The 17,682-nt window shown below is 44.5% G+C and overlaps 1 protein-coding gene across 1 annotated transcript in view; it reads left to right on the top strand.

The window, feature by feature from the left end:
- Nucleotides 1–16,802: 16,802 nt before the first annotated feature.
- Nucleotides 16,803–17,682, top strand: part of SYN2 (synapsin II) — a 184,785-nt gene continuing 183,905 nt past the window's right edge. The window contains exon 1 of the mRNA XM_055259405.2: nt 16,803–17,350. Within this exon, the coding sequence (XP_055115380.1) occupies nt 16,977–17,350 (374 nt within the window). The 5' untranslated portion in view covers nt 16,803–16,976. The remainder of the gene's footprint in view (nt 17,351–17,682) is intronic.

Raw genomic sequence — 17,682 nt, 5'->3', positions numbered from 1 at the left:
CCTTATAGGTCCCCTAACCATAACAACTAATTATTATTGTCCATTTTAGTTTTTTGGTTTTTTTTTTTAAAAAACAAAACATTCTCAAGGAAAGACTGACTGGGTTGGGCTGGGTCAGGTGAACCAACTAACTGTTATCAAGACAGCAAGTCATATCAAAACATGGCAGCCAGCCTGGCACCGTCACTCACGCCTATAATCCCAGCACTTTGGGAGGCCGAGGTGGGAGGATCATTTGAGCCCAGGAGTTTGAAACTGGGGTGAGTAACACAGACTGTCTCTACAAAAAATACAAAAATTAGCTGGGCATGGTGGTGCCTGCCTGTAGTCCCAGCTACTCAGGAGGGTGAGATGGGAGGATCAGTTGAACCCAGGATGTTGAGTATGCAATGAGCTGAGATCACACCACTGCACTTAGCCCTGGGTGACAGAGTGAGACTCTGTCTTAAAAAACAAAAGACAGAAACAAAACAAAACAAAACAAAAAACACAGCAGCCATGTGGATAGAGTATAAGAGAAACTACCCAAGAAAAGATTGGGGAAGGGGATGCTAGACAATACAATAAAAAATTTCCACAAGGTCTTGCAGGCATTGCTGGTTCTCAGAACTTGGAAAATCCATAACCTTACGAGGATGGGGGGAATCATTCTTAAACCCTCTCAGCTGGTGTCTTAAGGGTACTGGTGATTGTCAACTCAGAGCAAAGCATTGTAAGTAGTGCCAGGTGGGACAGAAGCATCAACTGTGGATTAGGGGCCCAGAAATGAGAATGGGAAAGCAGTAGAGGCAAACTTGTATCTTCTTCACAATTCTGTTGGGGACAAACCTTATCTGAGTCCTTCTTAACGGGGAGCAAAGATAAAGTGCCTAACTTCTACAATGGTTATGCAAATCAAAAATTACTCAGGAGCCCTGAGATCCAAATGTCAAGAGGAAAGACAAGATACAAAAATTTAGAAGGGGGCAGAGGTAGGGATCAAAGTCAGGGAATGGAGTCAGGAGTTCGGACCAGAGAGATAGGATCGATTGGGATAGGTTAGGATCAGATAGCAGCGGCGATCCACTGGCCTTGAGGGATCTCCCAGGGTATCAGCTACCATTTATAATTGGCTTTCAAGGTCTGGCAGGAATTTGATGAGTGGGTGGAATGGCCTTGTTGACAGGACTACGGGTGGAACAGCCATGCAGAGTGCAACATGCACACACTGAACTCTTACTGCAAGCTGAATTGAGCCACAATTATAGATTAGTATATTTGGAACATTAATGGAATTTTCCAAGAGAAGTCAGGGCGGGAGAGCCCTGTGCAAGTCAACAAAAATCTGTTAATTCTTCGGTAGCAGAGGCTTTGGGAAATAAAGAGAATGACTGCAAAAGAGCATTTAAAGTGTCTATTTCTTACGGATCTTCTGAGCTAAAGGAGGTGGCTTTGTCACTGCCAGACAGAAGGTGCAGATGTAGCCTCACAGTCAAGCTGGGGAAGTCAGAGGTCGAGGACTCTGTATCTATCCTGCATAGCCACTAAGCTACCATGCCCACTCTCTTCTGAGCACATTCAAGGTGCCCTTCATGTGCTTACTATATGCCAAAATGCTGCTAAGCACTTTTCATGCATCACTTCTTTTGACCTCAGAAATCCCTGTGAAGTCATTACAATGATTATTCCCATTTCACAGATAAGTACATTGACGATCACAGAAGTGAAAGCAATTACCAAGGTCACACAGCTAGCACAAAGTGGATCTGAAACTTGAACCCAAAGCCTGTGTGAATGATTACCCCATTGACATGCTCCCTTAACCTGCTTTTAACTCTTTTATCTCCCTCAGTTACCATCTTTTATTACTTGCTTTTCCACATATGCCCTAGATGCCCACAGCTGTCATTTCAGATAGTACCCTGAATTTTACTATTATTAAAAATCAGTTTTGTTTGTTCTTTTTTTATCGAGCTTGTGTGTGTGTGTGTGTGTGTGTGTGTGTGTTTTAAACTGGTAGTATAGGCAAATGGTACAAAATTTAGAAATACGAAAGAGCATATGGAAATTTCCCTTAGTCATCCAGTTCTCTTATTATGTGTGATTTAGAAGCCATTTGTATTTCCTTTCTTTCATGTCCATTATCTATTTTGCTATAACATTGTTGGTATTAAGTTTAGCCTAAAGCTGCCTCCTTACATATTCTAAGTGTGGCCTAAAGTTTCTCCATACATAGGGAACTGTAACCTAACGTGATGTGTAAACACACTGGAACCTACTCTTGGAACAAGTAGCCCAGTCTCAGCCAATCAAAGCGGCCGAGCTTCAGCCAATCACAGGCAGCCAAATGTTCAAACCGACTTCAAACAAGGCAAACGCCCAGCTGTAACCAATATAGCTGTTTCTGTAACTCGCTTCTCTTTGCTTGTACTAATTCACGTTCCTTTTTCTGTTCCTAAGTATTATCTGACCAGTGGCATCCCGGGAGTCACTCTGAACCTATTCTGGTTCTATGTGCTACCCAATTTGCCAATCATTCTTTGTTCAATTAAACTCTGTTTAATTTGTCTAACTTTAATTTGTTAACCTTTCATTTAATTCTGCTAAAGTTAACTTGTCTTTCATTTTGTTTTCTTTTAACATTGTTTTTCCTTTTTATCAAAATGTAGATGCTTTTAATATTTCAAGGATATATTTTAAAATATATCACTTGTCCTATGCCTATGGTATGGATTGCAAGTATTTTTCCCATTTTGTCTTTTGCCTTTTGGATTTGTGAAAGTGTTTTCCATGGAGAAACATGGTAGTCAAATTGATAAATTTTTAAATTTCATGACTTCTGTGATATGTCATTCTTAGACAGCTATTCTTTATTCCGAGATTACAAAACAAAATTCCTCTATTTTCCTCTATTATTTTCCTCCATTATTTTCGGATCCATCTGGAATTTTTTTTAATGTAATGTGTGAGATATGGACCTAACAAGTTTTTCCCAAGGTAACTATCAATTATTCCAACGTTTATTGAATAATTTTGTTCCCCACTGATTTGAAATGCCACATTTATTCTATAATAGATTTCTGGATACATTTAGTTTTATTTCTGAGCTTTTCACTTATTGATCTGTTTCTTGATGCACAAATACACTTTAAATTACTGCAGCTTAATACCAGTTTTAATACTGGTGGAGCCAGTTCCTCTCTTTCTACTGTTCCTTTTCAGATTCTCCTTGGTATTTCTAGTTGTTTATTTTTCTGTATGGATTTCAGAGTCTGTCTAGTTTTCCCCAACGCTTGCCCCCCCAAAAAATCTGTTGTTTTTTTCTATTTAAATTGCATTACATTTCCAGATTAATTTAGGGAGAAATAACATCTTTATGATGTTGTCTTCCTATCCAAGGACATCATATACCTTTTTTTGTTCATTTTCCTTGGTGTCCTTTAGTAATGTTAATTTTTCCCAAAAGAATTTGCACATATCTTGTTAAGTTTGTTGATGGATAATTCATCTTTTAAAATTGCTATTATAAATAATATTTTTGTCTCCCTCATATTTCCTAATTGGATGTTGTTTTGGCAACAAATTTACGGTCTTCATTCTGGCTGTGTTGCCTTGGGCTATCTTGGGAAACTTCATATTTGATTTGACTTGGGTTTCAGTTCCTGTCCCCAGCTTGCATGAAAAGACCAGACCCTTTGAGACAGAGATGCCCTGTCCATTATACCAGGGCACCTCTAAGATGGTGCCATGAATACTAAGACAGGTTGCTGATGCTATGTATATTATAAACAACTACAAATCTGTACGCATCTAATGCCTTTTCGTCCACTGCGAGATGTCCATAGCAGGACAGAAGATGGCATATTAAATCTTATGTTGCTTCAATCTGAGACTCTTTGGATAGACTTATCTTTGATGTCCTGACAATTGATCACCTTGAGGAAATTCAGGTAGCATTCAGTATTATGCTTTCTAAAGATGTCACACTATTTTCTCCTCAATTCATGAAAGGTAATGAGATATATCAATGTCTTCCCAGAAAAATGGGATCTTGCCCCCCCAAGAAAACCCCTCTAACTGCTTCTACAGCTAGTACTGGGATTAGTTAATGTTTGTTAGCATTCTCAACCATCACTTATATTTAATGAGCACCTGCTATCTATGTGCCACCCTGTGCTGGGAGCTAGGACGCAAAAATGATAAGTCATACTTCCTGCCCTAGAGGAGCTCATGGTCCAGTGAGGCAGACAGAAAGTCACTATAAGGTACTAGGATAGAATTGTGTTCCACATGCTCTGGGAATGCAGAGAAGGGGGCTGTGTAATTTGTTTGGGATTAGAAGTAATGGCTTTTGAGCTGGGCCTTAAATGATGGGGGGAAGTTAGCTAGATTAGCAAGAGTAGCAGATGGTACTAATGCCCTGTAACTCTCTAGTTGAGAACTTGATGTGGTGCAGGGATGTGCCCGGCTCTTGCACAGAGCAGCTGCTGGGGGAGTTAATGCTCCTAAGAGCACTTCTTAAGCAATTTTGAATGGGATTTGGTGGATAAATGCCTTAGCTTTCTCATCCCTTGGTGGGCTAGCTCCAAGATGTGTCCTACAATATCTACCAAGGTTCTCAGTGGGATTGGACCCCAATTGCCCAGTGTGGTCACCAGCTCACTAAGGCATCTTTTCCTGGCTTCCTTCCCTTCCCTGTCTCACCTGTCCATGCTCCCAGTGGCATTTTCTGGGATTGCCTCTTAAGTAAACAATAGGCATATATCTGAGATATTGTGGGTTCTGTTCCAGACTACAGCAATAAAGCGAGTCACGTGAATATTTTGGTTTCCCAGTGTATATAAAAGTTATGTTTACATTATACTGTAGTCTATTAAGGTGCAATAGAATTATGTCTAAAAATGTATGTAATTTTAAAATATTGCTAAAAAATGTTAATGATTATCTGAGCCTTCAGCAAGTTGTAATCTTTTTGGGGTGGAGGGTCTTGCCTCCATATTGATGGCTGCTGACTAATCAAGAGTGGTGGTTCCTGAAGGTTGAGGTGGCTGTGGCAATTACTAAAAATAAGGCAACAATGACGTTTGGCACATCAATTGACTCTTCTTTCACAAAAGATTTCTCTGTAGCATGTGATGCTGTTTGATAGCATTTTACCCACAGTAGAACTTCCTTCAAAATTGGAAACAATCTTCTCAAACTCTGCTGCTGCTTTATCAACTAAGTTTATGTAATATTCTAAATCCTTTGTGGTAATTTCAACAATGTTCACAGCTTTTTCACCAGTAGATTCCATTTCAAGAAACCACTCTCTTTGCTCATCTGTAAAAAGCAACTCCCCATCCATTCAAGTTTGATCATGAGATTGCAGCAATTCACTCGCATCTTCAGGCTCTACTTCTAATTCTAGCTCTCTTGCTATTCCCACCACATCTGCAGTTACTTCCTCCACTGAAGCTTTGAATCCCTCAAAGTCATCCATGAAGACTGGAATCAACTTCTTCCAAACTCCTGTTAATGTTGACATTTTGACCTCCCATTGATCATAAATGTTTTTAATGGCATCCAGAATGATGAATGCTTTCCAGAAGGTGTTCAATTTACTTTGCCCAGGTCCATCAGAGTAGTCACTATCTATGGCAGATATAGTCTTACAAAAGGTATTTCTTAAATAATAAGACTTGAAAGTCAAAATTACTCCTTGATCCATGGACTGCAGAATAGATATTGTGTTAACAGGTATGAAAACAACATTAATCTCCTTGTACATCTCCATCATAGCTCTTGTGTGGCCAGGTGCATTGTCAATGAGCAGTAGTATTTTGAAAGAAATCATATTTTTATTTTTCTGAGTGGTAGGTCTCAACAGTGGGCTTAAAATATTCAGCACCTCATGCTGTAAACAAATGTGCTATCATCCAGGCTTTGTTGTTCCATTTGTAGAGCACAGAGTGTATATTTAGCATAATTATTAAGGGCCCTGGGATTTTTGGAATGGTCAGTGAACATTGGCTTTAACTTAACATCACCAGCTGCATTTGTCCTGGACACAAGAGTCAACCTGTCCTTTGAAACTTTGGAGCCAGGCATGGACTTCTGTCTAACTATGAAAGTGCTAGATGGCATCTTCTTCCAGTAGAATGCTGTTTTGTCTACATTAAAGATCTTTTATTTAGTGTGGCCACTTCTATCAGTTATCTTAGCTGGAGCATTAGATAACTTGCTGTAGCTTCTACATCAAAATTTGCCACTTCACTTTACACTTATATCCTGGAGTTGGCTTCTTTCCTTAAATCTCATGAACTAACCTCTGCTAGCTTCCAACTTATCTTCTGCTGCTTCCTCACCTCTCTCAGCCTTCACAGAATTGAAGATAGGATTTTACTCTGAACTAGGCTTTGGCTTAAGGAAATGTTGTGGCTGGTTTGATCTTCTATCCAGATCACCTAAACTTCCTTCATATCAGCACTTTGGGGTGAGTAACACAGATGAGAAAGCTGTCTCACTTTCTTATCATTGTTGTGTTCATGGGAGTAGCACTTTAATTTCTTTCTAGAACTTTTCCTTTGCATTAATAACTTGGCTGTTTGGCACAAGAAGTCTAGCTTTTGACATGTCTCAGGTTTTGACACGCCATCCTCACTAAACCTAATCATTTCTAGCTTTTGATTTAAAGTGAGAGATTTATGCTCCTTCTTTCGCTTCAACACTTAGAGACCACTGTAGGGTTATTTATCAGCCTAATTTCAATATTACTGTGACTCAGGGAATAGAGACGCCTGAGAAGAGGGAGAGAGATGGGCTAAGAAGGAGTGGTTAGTGGAGCAGTCAGAAGACACACAATGTTTATCAATTAAATTCATCATCTTATATGGGTGCGGTTTGTGGTACCCCAAAACAACTGCAATATTAACATCAAAGATCATTGATGGGGGCACAGGTTCTCAGGACCTCCTGAACTGTGTAATGTATAAAAAAAAAGATCACTGATCACGGATCACCATAACAGATATAATAACAATGAAAAAGTTTGAAATATTGTGAGAATTACCAAAATGTGACACAGAGACATGAAGTGAGCACATGCTGTTGGAAAAATGGCACCAATAGATTTGGTCAACACAGGGTTGCCATAAAACCTTCAATTCATAACAAATGTGATATCTGCAAAGCACAATACAGTGAAGCACATAAAACAAGGTATATCTGTGTTTGCACTCAAATCCTGGTCTCAGTCTGCTTCTGGGAAACTGAATCTGGCACAGCAGGGCATTGACAGAGTGCATGCCAGGAAGAGGGAACAGCATCTGCGAAGGCACAGACGTCTGACAGAGGATGCCTTGTTTGGGGGATAGAAATAAGTTGAGTATGGCTGAAGAGCAGTTCAAGGAAGGCCAGGGGATGAACTAGAAAGGTAGTATGGAGAATCATGAATGCCTTGCTAAGAAGTGGCATTATTCTCTGTGGAGGTTGGTGGGATTAGAATGGACTTTTTAAGAAGTCCCTCACATGGTTCAGTAGTGGCAGGAGTACTGTCTGGAGAGCCAGGAGAAAGAAGACCTTCTTTCACCTGCTGCTTTGACCAAGGCTTGGAGCTCCAAGTTCCAGCTCTGTGGAGCTCTGGGGCTCAGGCCCCCACCTTGGTGAGCTACCTGCCTTCCTGCTGCATCTGCAGCTGCCTTGTCACCTGCCAGGCTCAGCTGTTGCTGGGGCTGCAGTTGCAGTTGCTGGAGGTGGGTGGAGCTCGTTCAGCCAACAGACTGTATACACTGTTACCAGCCCTGGGGCTGCACTCTATCCCCATCAGCTGCACAGACGGAATTTTCCTTTCTGCAGCTGTGCCTTACCACTCATCACTTGCCTGTCCCCACACGGGGTGTGGCGCTCATCTGAGGCTTCCTATTCAGGCGGTCATTGATATTCCTGTCTTGTCGGCTCCTGTCATTGGAGAAATTGGGAGGTATTTGCAGAGGAAGATAGGCAAGGACCAGGTGCTTTTCTGTCTGCCTGGATACAGGGAGGTGATATTTTTTTGGAGCAGGTTTTCCTGTGTCTTGTTTTCTTTTCCTTCCTCCTTTTTTTTTTTTTAACTTTTATTCTTTCTTCTCCTTTACTTTTCTTTTCTTTCTCTCTTTCTTCCTCCTGCCATACTGTGGACTAGGCAGTCAAGATTCACGGATGACTCAGAAAAATCTCTGCCCTCAGAAAGCGCCCAGTCTAATGGGGGAAATGGAACATGAACCAACAGTCACAACATTGCATGCTGAGGACTATGATTGAGTTATTTATGTTGAATGAAGAAAGAAAAAAATGAATGAATGTCAGGGCGCAGAGGAGGGAGGCAGTCAGTAGGGCTTCCCAGAGGTAATGGTGTCTGAGCTGCATTTGGGAGGATGGGTTAAAATCATGAGCACCTGCTAATTGTCAGGCACCATGCTAGGCCCTTTGAGCTCAAATCCTCATGACAACATTGTGAAGTGGATAGCCCTGTTTTACAGAGGAGGAAAAAAAACCTTAGGGAAATGAGATGAATTGCCTGAGATTATTAAGCTGTGGGTGACACAATCAGGATTCCAAAACAGCTCTGTGGTTGTTCCATTGCACCATGCTGCAAGGCAGGGGAAGGTTACCCCAAGCAGAAGGAAGAGCCTGGGCAAAGGTGTGGAGATGCACTAGTGATGACACAGGCCCTGATTTTCTGGAACCCTTGGCTGCCATGCTCTCTAATCCCCAGGATGTTCCAAGTGCTCACTATGGCCTGTTGGAAAAGCAAGTGGCCAGTGAGTGTTCAACTTTTCCTCTTAAACTTGAGAATTAGAGTTTGAATCTAAGCTCTTCTGCCATTGGCTGTGTGGCCTTGGGGGAGCCTCTTCCCCTTTTTGAGCTTCGGTTTCCTCATTTGTTTAAATGACAGTGTGATCCCTACCTTGTATAAATGATGTAAGAATTCAAGGCAATATATGCATTCATCATTATTATTGATCTGTTCAAGGTGACTTTAGGATTCCCAGGACGGGTTCATGATGGAAGGGTTGGCTGAATCATTAGGCAAGGAGACTTTTAGATAATTGGATGGGGGATGCCTTCTATCTGCCAAGAAATGAGGGTGCTGGCAGACAGCCTACAGCCAGCCTGCTTCAAATGGACCAGATGCTATTTTGGAGATGAAAAAAGACTTTCTCTTGACACTGGCAGTGCAGGGAGAAGATAAAAATCAGGATATAGGAATACTGACTCACTTCTGATGAGAGGGCAGGAACACAGGGCAGGCAAGCCAGCTAGGTATCTCTAGCACTCCTGCATGCTGGCAGATCTTGCAAACATGCACATGAAGGGGAAGGGATGGGGAGAAAGTGCTCATAGGCTCCCTGGCAAAATCCTACGCATTGAGACAACAGTCAAGTGTGAGACCTTGGACTATGACTCTGTTTTCTGAGATTCCTGGAGCTGGCTGTTTTCAAGAGAAGAAATGGGGCCATCTGCTCAAACCTAGCCCTGGTACTAAGGAACCTTTCTCTGGGGACACCCGTGCAGGAACTCATACAATGTGGTTTTGTGGGGGTGTTGGTGAGGAAAATTCCTTCTTAATGTACAGATACGATAAGGGCAAGGTTAGGATTTGTTCATTTTTATTTTTCAACTTACTAACAAGTTTCCCATCCTTCTCTACTGCAAATTTGGGAAAATGATGCCCATGTCATAGGGCTGTTGCCAGGAAGAGATGAGAGAGCGAATGTGTAGCATGTGTCAGTGCTTAGCACATAGAGGATGCTCAATAAAAGTGGTTATTACCATGATCTTATGCCATCTCACCAGTAAAGAGGAGGGCACCTCTTTCTTTTCTTTTTAAAACAAATCCTCAGATTCCCAGGAGAGATGCTATACCTATACCTTCACCTATACCTTCACAACAAAATCTTCACATAGAATCTCATAGGTCATCCTAACCTCTTTTTTTTTTTCTGAGAAGAGGTCTCACTTTGGTCATCCAGGCTGGAGTGCAGTGTCATGATCACAGCTCACTGTAGCCTTGACCTCTCAGGCTCCAGTGATCCTCCCACCTCAGCCTCCTGAGTAGCTGGGACCAACATCTTCATTTTATATGTGAGGAAACAGACTCAAAATAAAATATTCTCCAGAATATTACATATTAGGCTATTAAGTGATAAACCAGCGATTCAGACATATCTGTTTCCAAATCAGAACATGTTTCATTATCTTTCTTTAAAGTAACTGCTCTCATGAATATGTACCAGAAGCATACTGCCAGACTCTGTATTGGGCACTATTTATATATTATCTCATTTAATTTTTTTCAACAACTCTGCAAAGAATGACTAATCTCAATTAACAGATAAATAAACTGAGTCTCATTAAAGAAATTGCATGAGATTGCTAAGTGGCTGAGGCAGGAGATAAACCCACATGGGTCTGACTCTAAAAATCTAATTGGTCCACAATCTAGGAGTGGCCAGGCAGGACTGAAGGGTCAGGGGCTGCACATTGCCTGTAAACACAGCAGCTCATTCATTGACATCCTGTAAGTATCTCTTCCTACCGCCTGGAAGATACCTCCATTGAACAGAAACTGTACCGGGAGTAGAGGGAAGGGGTTACCTTCTGCATGGACTTTGTACAGAGCCCCAGCACTGTCTCTGGGGTGGATTGAATACTAAGTGAAAGGGCTGCTCTTTCATTCATCCTTGAAGCCGTTTGAAGATGCTGCTGAAAAACAACCTCTGATGAGTCTTCTGAGTTTCCCAGGCGGGGGAAACCCACTCTGTGCTGCTCACGTGTGCATAACAGAGATGCTCCTCCATCACCATGGCAACAACCAATACACCCTTCTCCTGCAAGAGGCCAGAGCTTCTCTGTGGGGAGCTGTGGTCCTAGCTGGGTGGGAGTAGGAGTGGGGTATACTGCGGGGGAGGGGTGTCTCATCAGCTAGATTCTTTTTGCTAGAGGTTAGCTTGTTTCTTGGGCAGAAATGTGTATACAAGGTCCTTGCTATATCAATCCTCTGATGACCGCAGGACTCTGGGCAGAGGGAGATGGCTGGAACGCTTACAAGGAGGGCATCTTATTTCTCCTACAGCTTCTGATAAATGCGTTTATTAGGCAAGCTGATGATGAATGGCAACTTTCTTAGGGGTCCATCGGTACATCCTAATACAAAATCTCATGGGTTTTGCAGGTGGCCAGACCTGCCTTTTAGCTCTGCAACTTTTTAGTTCTAGATCTTATGTTAGTTCGTGTAACGTCTCTGAGCCTATACTGCTTCACTGGTAAAAAGGGGATATTTAACATCTCCCTCGTGGGGGATTAAATCAGATAGCACATGGGCAGTTTCTGGCATGTGGTCAGCATCTAATCAGTTGCAGTTCTGTGTCTCAACAATGTCGGAAAAATAGTGACTTGGCAAGGGGACCATTTCTGACCCCCTTAAGTCAGGGTAGACTTGGAATTAGAATTCACATCACCCATGCTTCTCTTGGGCACCCCTGTTTCTCTCTCTCTCTCTCTCTCTCCAAAACCACCTGCCAGTGTTCAGTGTTTGTTCCACAGAGGCTGCCCCTGTATTCCCTGGTTCAGCCTGGTGATATCAGGTGCTCATTTCCCCCTGGGGGGCTCCGCCCAGAGAATCTGGCAACACTAGACCTTGGGGATCACCCAGCTCATCTCCCTCTGCTTCATTTTCCAGGCCAGATAATGGAAGCTGGGAGAGAAAAGTAAAGTGCCTTGTTCAAGGTCACCCGGGAAGGTAGAGGCCATTCATTGAAGTGGTTGTTGCATTTATTTTAGCAAGTATGACTAAGCCTGAGAGTCCCTGCAAGAGGGTCAAACTCACGCCTGTCTGAATTCTTTTGGGTGTTTAGTGTTGGGATAAGTGTGTGTGGGGAGAATCCTTTTTTGTATTTTAGTTGTAGTGGTAGTGAGCTCTGTGGTTCCCTGGGAGTCAGAAATATCAATAGCTAACATTTGCACAGGCCTTTACAACTTGCAAAATACACTCATATACTTGATCTTCTTTAGTCCAATAGTCTTTCAAGATAGTTATAATAATTATCATCATTCTTTTACAAATGAGGAAACTAAGGCTAAAAATGACTCACTCAAAGTCACACCGCTAACATGAGGGAGATTTATGGGGAACTGAACTTATATTTGTGCGATTTCTAATTTTAGCAAACTGGCCCAGCTGACATGGCCACCTTTTTAGAATTAATGTCAGGGCATAGTTGTCCTCTGCTGACTCTATACCGAGGTAGAAGAAGGTATCCACAGGCTACTATCAGCATTGTCAAGAAGGACCATCTAAATGGAGATGACAAACTCTCATCATTGGGGTCTCCAAAATGACAGGTAACAAGATGGTATAGAAGGCAATAATGATGCCTCTTCTGGTACAGCTTTGTCCCTTTCAAAGTGCTTTCCAGATTATTTTATGAGAGGCCCAAGTCAGGCAGACACTCTCACTCTCCATTTGCATATGAGGCCCAGAGACCAGAGCAACTTGTGGAAAATTGCAATGCCAATTAGTGATGGAGCAGGACTAGGATGCACAATTTCTGAATTCCAGATTCTTTCTACTTTCCTCTAGAGCAGCCGAGTCTAAATGGGGTCCCTGACCCTGGGTAGTGAGCAGGAGCCAAGGATGTCATGGTTTCCTTTCTTATTTGGGAGGAAACCCAGACAACAAGCATTTTGCCAAGTGGCTCCATGCACCAGGCTTTCCTTTAAGCTAGGTTTCTGAGCTCTGCCTACAGACAAAATTGCTCCTCAGTCATGTACCCAGCCTCTCTCTCTGTGAGCTATCTCAGCTGCACTATTGCTCAAGGGAAGAGAGAAATCAGGTGATAAAGCATTTAAATTGGTTCTTGATTTTAGCAGGATTCTTTCATCTGCAGTTGCCAGATGCTTAATTGTGTTCAAAATTCGGTGGGAAGATAAAGATTACAAAGGAAGGACCTCAAAGAGTCCTGGGCTTCTAGAACTGGAAGAGACCTCTGAGATTCTCACAGTTGGCTAAGTCAGTCACCCAGGGATGAAGAAAGGTGGGAGAGACCCCCTTCACAGATTGCTCTGGGAGAAATGCCTTCTACCTGGAGATGATGGGAAAACGCTGTTTGGTCTCAAGAGGGAGATAGGTAGAAAATTTCATATTTTGTAGACATTCCTGAGTCCAAATCCAGTTCTCCCTTCATATTCCAGGTAAAAGGTAGGACATAGATAGAGTAATAGTGCTATGTTCTACCTGCACTGGGAACCCAGATCCACAGGTAATGATAAGGGAAAGATCATCATTACAGCCCATTTATAATAAGACACGATGCACTGCATGTTTCTGCAGCATGCAAAAACACTTCTTGGCAAGGACTCACTGCAAGCCGGAAGATACTGATTTAAGCAGATGTGATTTACAGTTGTACTAACTAACGAAAACTTCTGATCATACACAACTGATCAATGACCACTTATGCCCAATTAGAAAACAGTCTGTTCCTCCACAAGAATAATATTCTTATTAAAACCCACCAGAAAACAATGTAATAAATTAGTGGAATATTTGATAAACATTTTTAAATGATCTTGTAGGCCTCCATGGTTTCTATGAAGGGCTCTAAAATAACATTTTAGAGAACATTCTGATCTAGCTCCCACAACTGGGTCACTTGCTATGTGTTAGAGGCTTTGTAGATCATTCTGAGAAAATCAGAAGACAGAATCCCTCACCTTGAGGGGCTTGCAATCTAAAAAGAGAAGCTGGATAGACACTAGCAACATAAACATATGCATAAATACAGCCTCTCAGAGCCACCCCTACAAATACTAGAATGCATAAGCCAGTGCCATGAAAGGCTCAAGGAAGACAGTGAGAAACAACACAGACAAGGTTTTTGCCTCCAAGGAGGAGATTGAAGAAGTTTAAAGGGATAGCCTTTGCTCTGGCTATCCTTTTTATCTTGGCTGCCTTCTGCATCCACTCTTTCTTGCCTGTCAGAATTCTGCCCATTTTATAAGGCCTGAGCCTTTCTTTCTCTGTGAAAATTCCTGTCCCTGAGATCTCTTCTTCCTCTGGCTCCTTTAACACTCACTGCCTGCTCCACTTTCAGGTCACTCACAGGCTGCTCTGCTATTGCTAGTTATGTGTTCACATGTTTACGAGCTGTCTTAAGAACTTGGGTTTTATTCATCCCTGAATCTCCTTTACCCTCCTGTCCCTAGCATAATGCCTTGCATGTATTAGGCATGAAAACATGTCTATTAATTGGTTGATTTTAAAAATATATGCATATACTATAAGCTTAATGGTTGAGGAAATTACTTAGCGAAATATTATTTTAAAAAACCTATCACCCCCAAAATTGAAGTGACACAGTGTCTGAAATCCCTCCATTAGAGACACATGCCTTTGATGGCTGGACATGGTGGCTCATGCCTGTAATCCCAGCACTTCAGGAGGCTGAGGTGGGCGGATCACCTGAGGTCGGGAGTTTGAGACCAGCCTGACCAACATGGAGAAACCCCATCTCTACTAAAAATACAAAATTAGCTGGGCGTGGTGGCACATGCATGTAATCCCAGCTACTCAGGAGGCTGAGGCAGGAGAAACACTTGAACCTAGGAGGCGGAGGTTGTAGTGAGCCGAGATCATGCCATTGCACTCCAGCCTGGGCAATAAGAGCGAAACTCCATTTCAAAAAAAAATTTTTTTTAAGAAGCGCAATAATTAAGTTTATTTATGTTATTAGTGACTTATCAGTTTTATTCTCCAATAAACACAAAAACTGAGTTGGGTAAGATTACAGTTCAATTCTTAAACAACTGAGTCCTTATTACATGCCAGGTCCTGTGTTTGGTGTGAAGCCCAAAGATAACTAAGACATAATCCTGTCCTAGAAAAGCTTACATTCTAGTCGCCAGAATATTGTATGATAGTTTCTTTGGGGTCTATGACAAAGCCAAGCACAGGATGTGGAACACTTAGCCTGCCCTGGTGGATTGAGGAAAGGCTTCCTGGAGGAGCCATCAACTTACATACCTTCTCCATGCCTTCTCTGGCTGCCTGCCTGCCTTCTTCACTTTTCTACTGGTAAACATAGCTGCCTCAAGATCCACCTCAAATGTTACCTACTCTGAGAGGCCTTCCTAAGCCTCAGAGGCAGAATGAGTCCCTCCCTCCTTAGGCCTCCTAAACCTCTTTGCCCAACTGTACGATAGCATTTCTCACATCTTATGTGGTTCCTGTGTCTATCCTCCCTACATCCCCCAGCCCACATAGATCGTGAACTTGTAATAGACAAGAGCCACTTCCCATTCATTTCAGCCTTTCCAGCTCTTACCACTGTGCCAGGCATGTAGTAGATAGGAAGACCACTGTGTTATTGTACTTGACTGGAGACCTCTCTGATAGCACTGGCTCAGAGCTGGATTGTGTATCTCTAGGCCTTGAGTTGAGTGCCAGCTGGGATGTAGGAAGCAAGAACTGCCCGCCGATATTAGTGACAAGCCACTCCCTGACTCCATTCAGCCCAGTACATACTTACTGAGAACCAATTGAAAAAAGAATTCAGGCATCACTACTGGAATACCTACTGCTGTGTACCAGATGCTTTACATACATGATCTCATTTACTCCATGTAACAACTCTGAAAAGGGTTACTTATTCCTTTTTATCAGCTAAGGAGAGAGGCTCACAGGGGTTATTGATTCAGGGTCACATATCACCCAGGGTGGTCTGCTGCAAAGTGTATCTGCTGTGTCCTGCTCCATTACAACACAAGGGAAAGTATATCTAATGAGAGATGAAAACCAAAGGTCCAAGAGTCACGCAAGATTTAGAGAGTGCACATGGGAAGGTGGCCATCGGAAATGTCTTCGCAGAGGTCAAGGCAACGAATAAAATGGAAAAAACAAGTAGAAAGATCTTGAAGAGATGTCCTTCTTGGTATAGCACTGGATGCATCAGTGCACGCTAGGAAAGAAACACAGTGGGGTTTGGGGATCCTTAGATACCCCTCTTGGGGTGGAGACCATGTCTCCAGTCTTCTCTTGGTTTTCTCTCACTGGTCAGTGAGGAGAGGGAGAGAAGTACATACTGTTGTCGTCCCTAGAAGTGCAGGAGTGAAAACACACCCCACCCCTCCTTCCATGACAGAGTAGAGAGGATCTGTTTCTCCCCTTTCCTCTCCCTCGCCTTGGAGTAAGGAGGCTGTCTTCCTCCCTAGAAGAGGTATTTCTTTTTTGTCTCACCATAGGGTGTGTGTGTGTGTGTGTGTGTGTGTTAGTAAGAGCGCATTATTCCCTTCCCCCTCTTCTGGGGGCTGGGGAGATGACACCTTCCTCCCCAGCGTTGGGAAAGGAGGTGGTTCTTTTCCTCCTCACTACAGGGTGTTCGTGCTTGTGTGCGTGTGTGCGCGCGTGACTGGGATGACTCCTTTCGTTCTCACCTCCGCATAGGGAGGCTGACACCTCTTATCTTTCCAAAAGGAGTGGGGTCGGTTTCCTTCGCCTCCATTTCAGCTGGGACACGGCTCTTTTTCTCTCCAGCCAAAAAGATGGTGGGGACTCTGGTTCCTTTTCCTTCCCCTGGGGAGAAGGCCTGGCTCCCACGCCCTCCCCGCATAGTCACACTCAGGTTGCAGGAGGTTTGGGTCGCCCCCTCCTGCAAGCCCCGAGAGTCGCCAGACGTGCGGCTAGGTGCCCTCCCTGAGTCGGGCGGGGCCGCCTCTGCGGCGCGGGGCGGGGGCTATCTCTGGCCCCGCCCCTGCCCCGCCCGCTCCCTCTCCGCGAGCCTCGCGCCGCGCGGCTTGCCTGGCCCAGTCAGCCGCGGCTGTCTGCGGGGTCTGGCGCCGGGGTCTGAGTCTCTGCTGCCTAAGCCGCCGCCTCAGCCGCCTCAGTCGCCTCAGTCGCCTCAGTCTCACCGTCTGCCCTCGCCCTCCCTCCGCGCCGCCGGACCCCGTAGCCCCGCGCGCCCCCTAGCCCTTTAAGCCAGATGATGAACTTCCTGCGGCGCCGGCTGTCGGACAGCAGCTTCATCGCCAACCTGCCCAACGGCTACATGACCGACCTGCAGCGGCCCGAGCCCCAGCAGCCGCCGCCGCCGCCCCCCGGCCCGGGCGCCGCCTCGGCCTCGGCGGCGCCCCCGACCGCCTCGCCGGGCCCGGAGCGGAGGCCGCCGCCCGCCTCGGCGCCCGCGCCGCAGCCCGCGCCGACGCCGTCGGTGGGCAGCAGCTTCTTCAGCTCGCTGTCCCAAGCCGTGAAGCAGACGGCCGCCTCGGCTGGCCTGGTGGACGCACCCGCGCCCGCGCCAGCAGCTGCCAGGAAGGCCAAGGTGCTGCTGGTGGTCGACGAGCCGCACGCCGACTGGTAGGTGCCGGGCGCCGCCGCCCTCGGGGATTGGGGTCCGCCGGCAGCCGCAGGCCAGGAGAGGACGGTCCCAGGTCGCCGAGGAAACGTTTCAGACCAATAAAAAGGAGGGTCCCCGAGGTCCCGCTGGGAGGAGGTGGGGCTGAGCGCGCGCGCGTTTGCAGGGTGAGTGAGGGTATCCATCAGCCCGGAAAGGCGAACCCTAAGCTAAAATACCCCTCAATTGCCTGAGGTCCCCCAGGTCACATACAAGAAGGAGCTACTTTATGCAACAGGAAAGACCCTTAGGAAATAGTTTTTTTTTGGGGGGAGAGGAGGGGACAGACTTGTTA

This window comes from Symphalangus syndactylus, chromosome 21 (assembly GCF_028878055.3).
Source record: "Symphalangus syndactylus isolate Jambi chromosome 21, NHGRI_mSymSyn1-v2.1_pri, whole genome shotgun sequence".
NCBI classification, from domain to species: Eukaryota; Metazoa; Chordata; class Mammalia; order Primates; family Hylobatidae; genus Symphalangus; species Symphalangus syndactylus.
The sequence above is the reverse complement of the archived record's forward strand: the minus strand, read 5'-3'. Positions and strand labels throughout refer to the sequence as shown.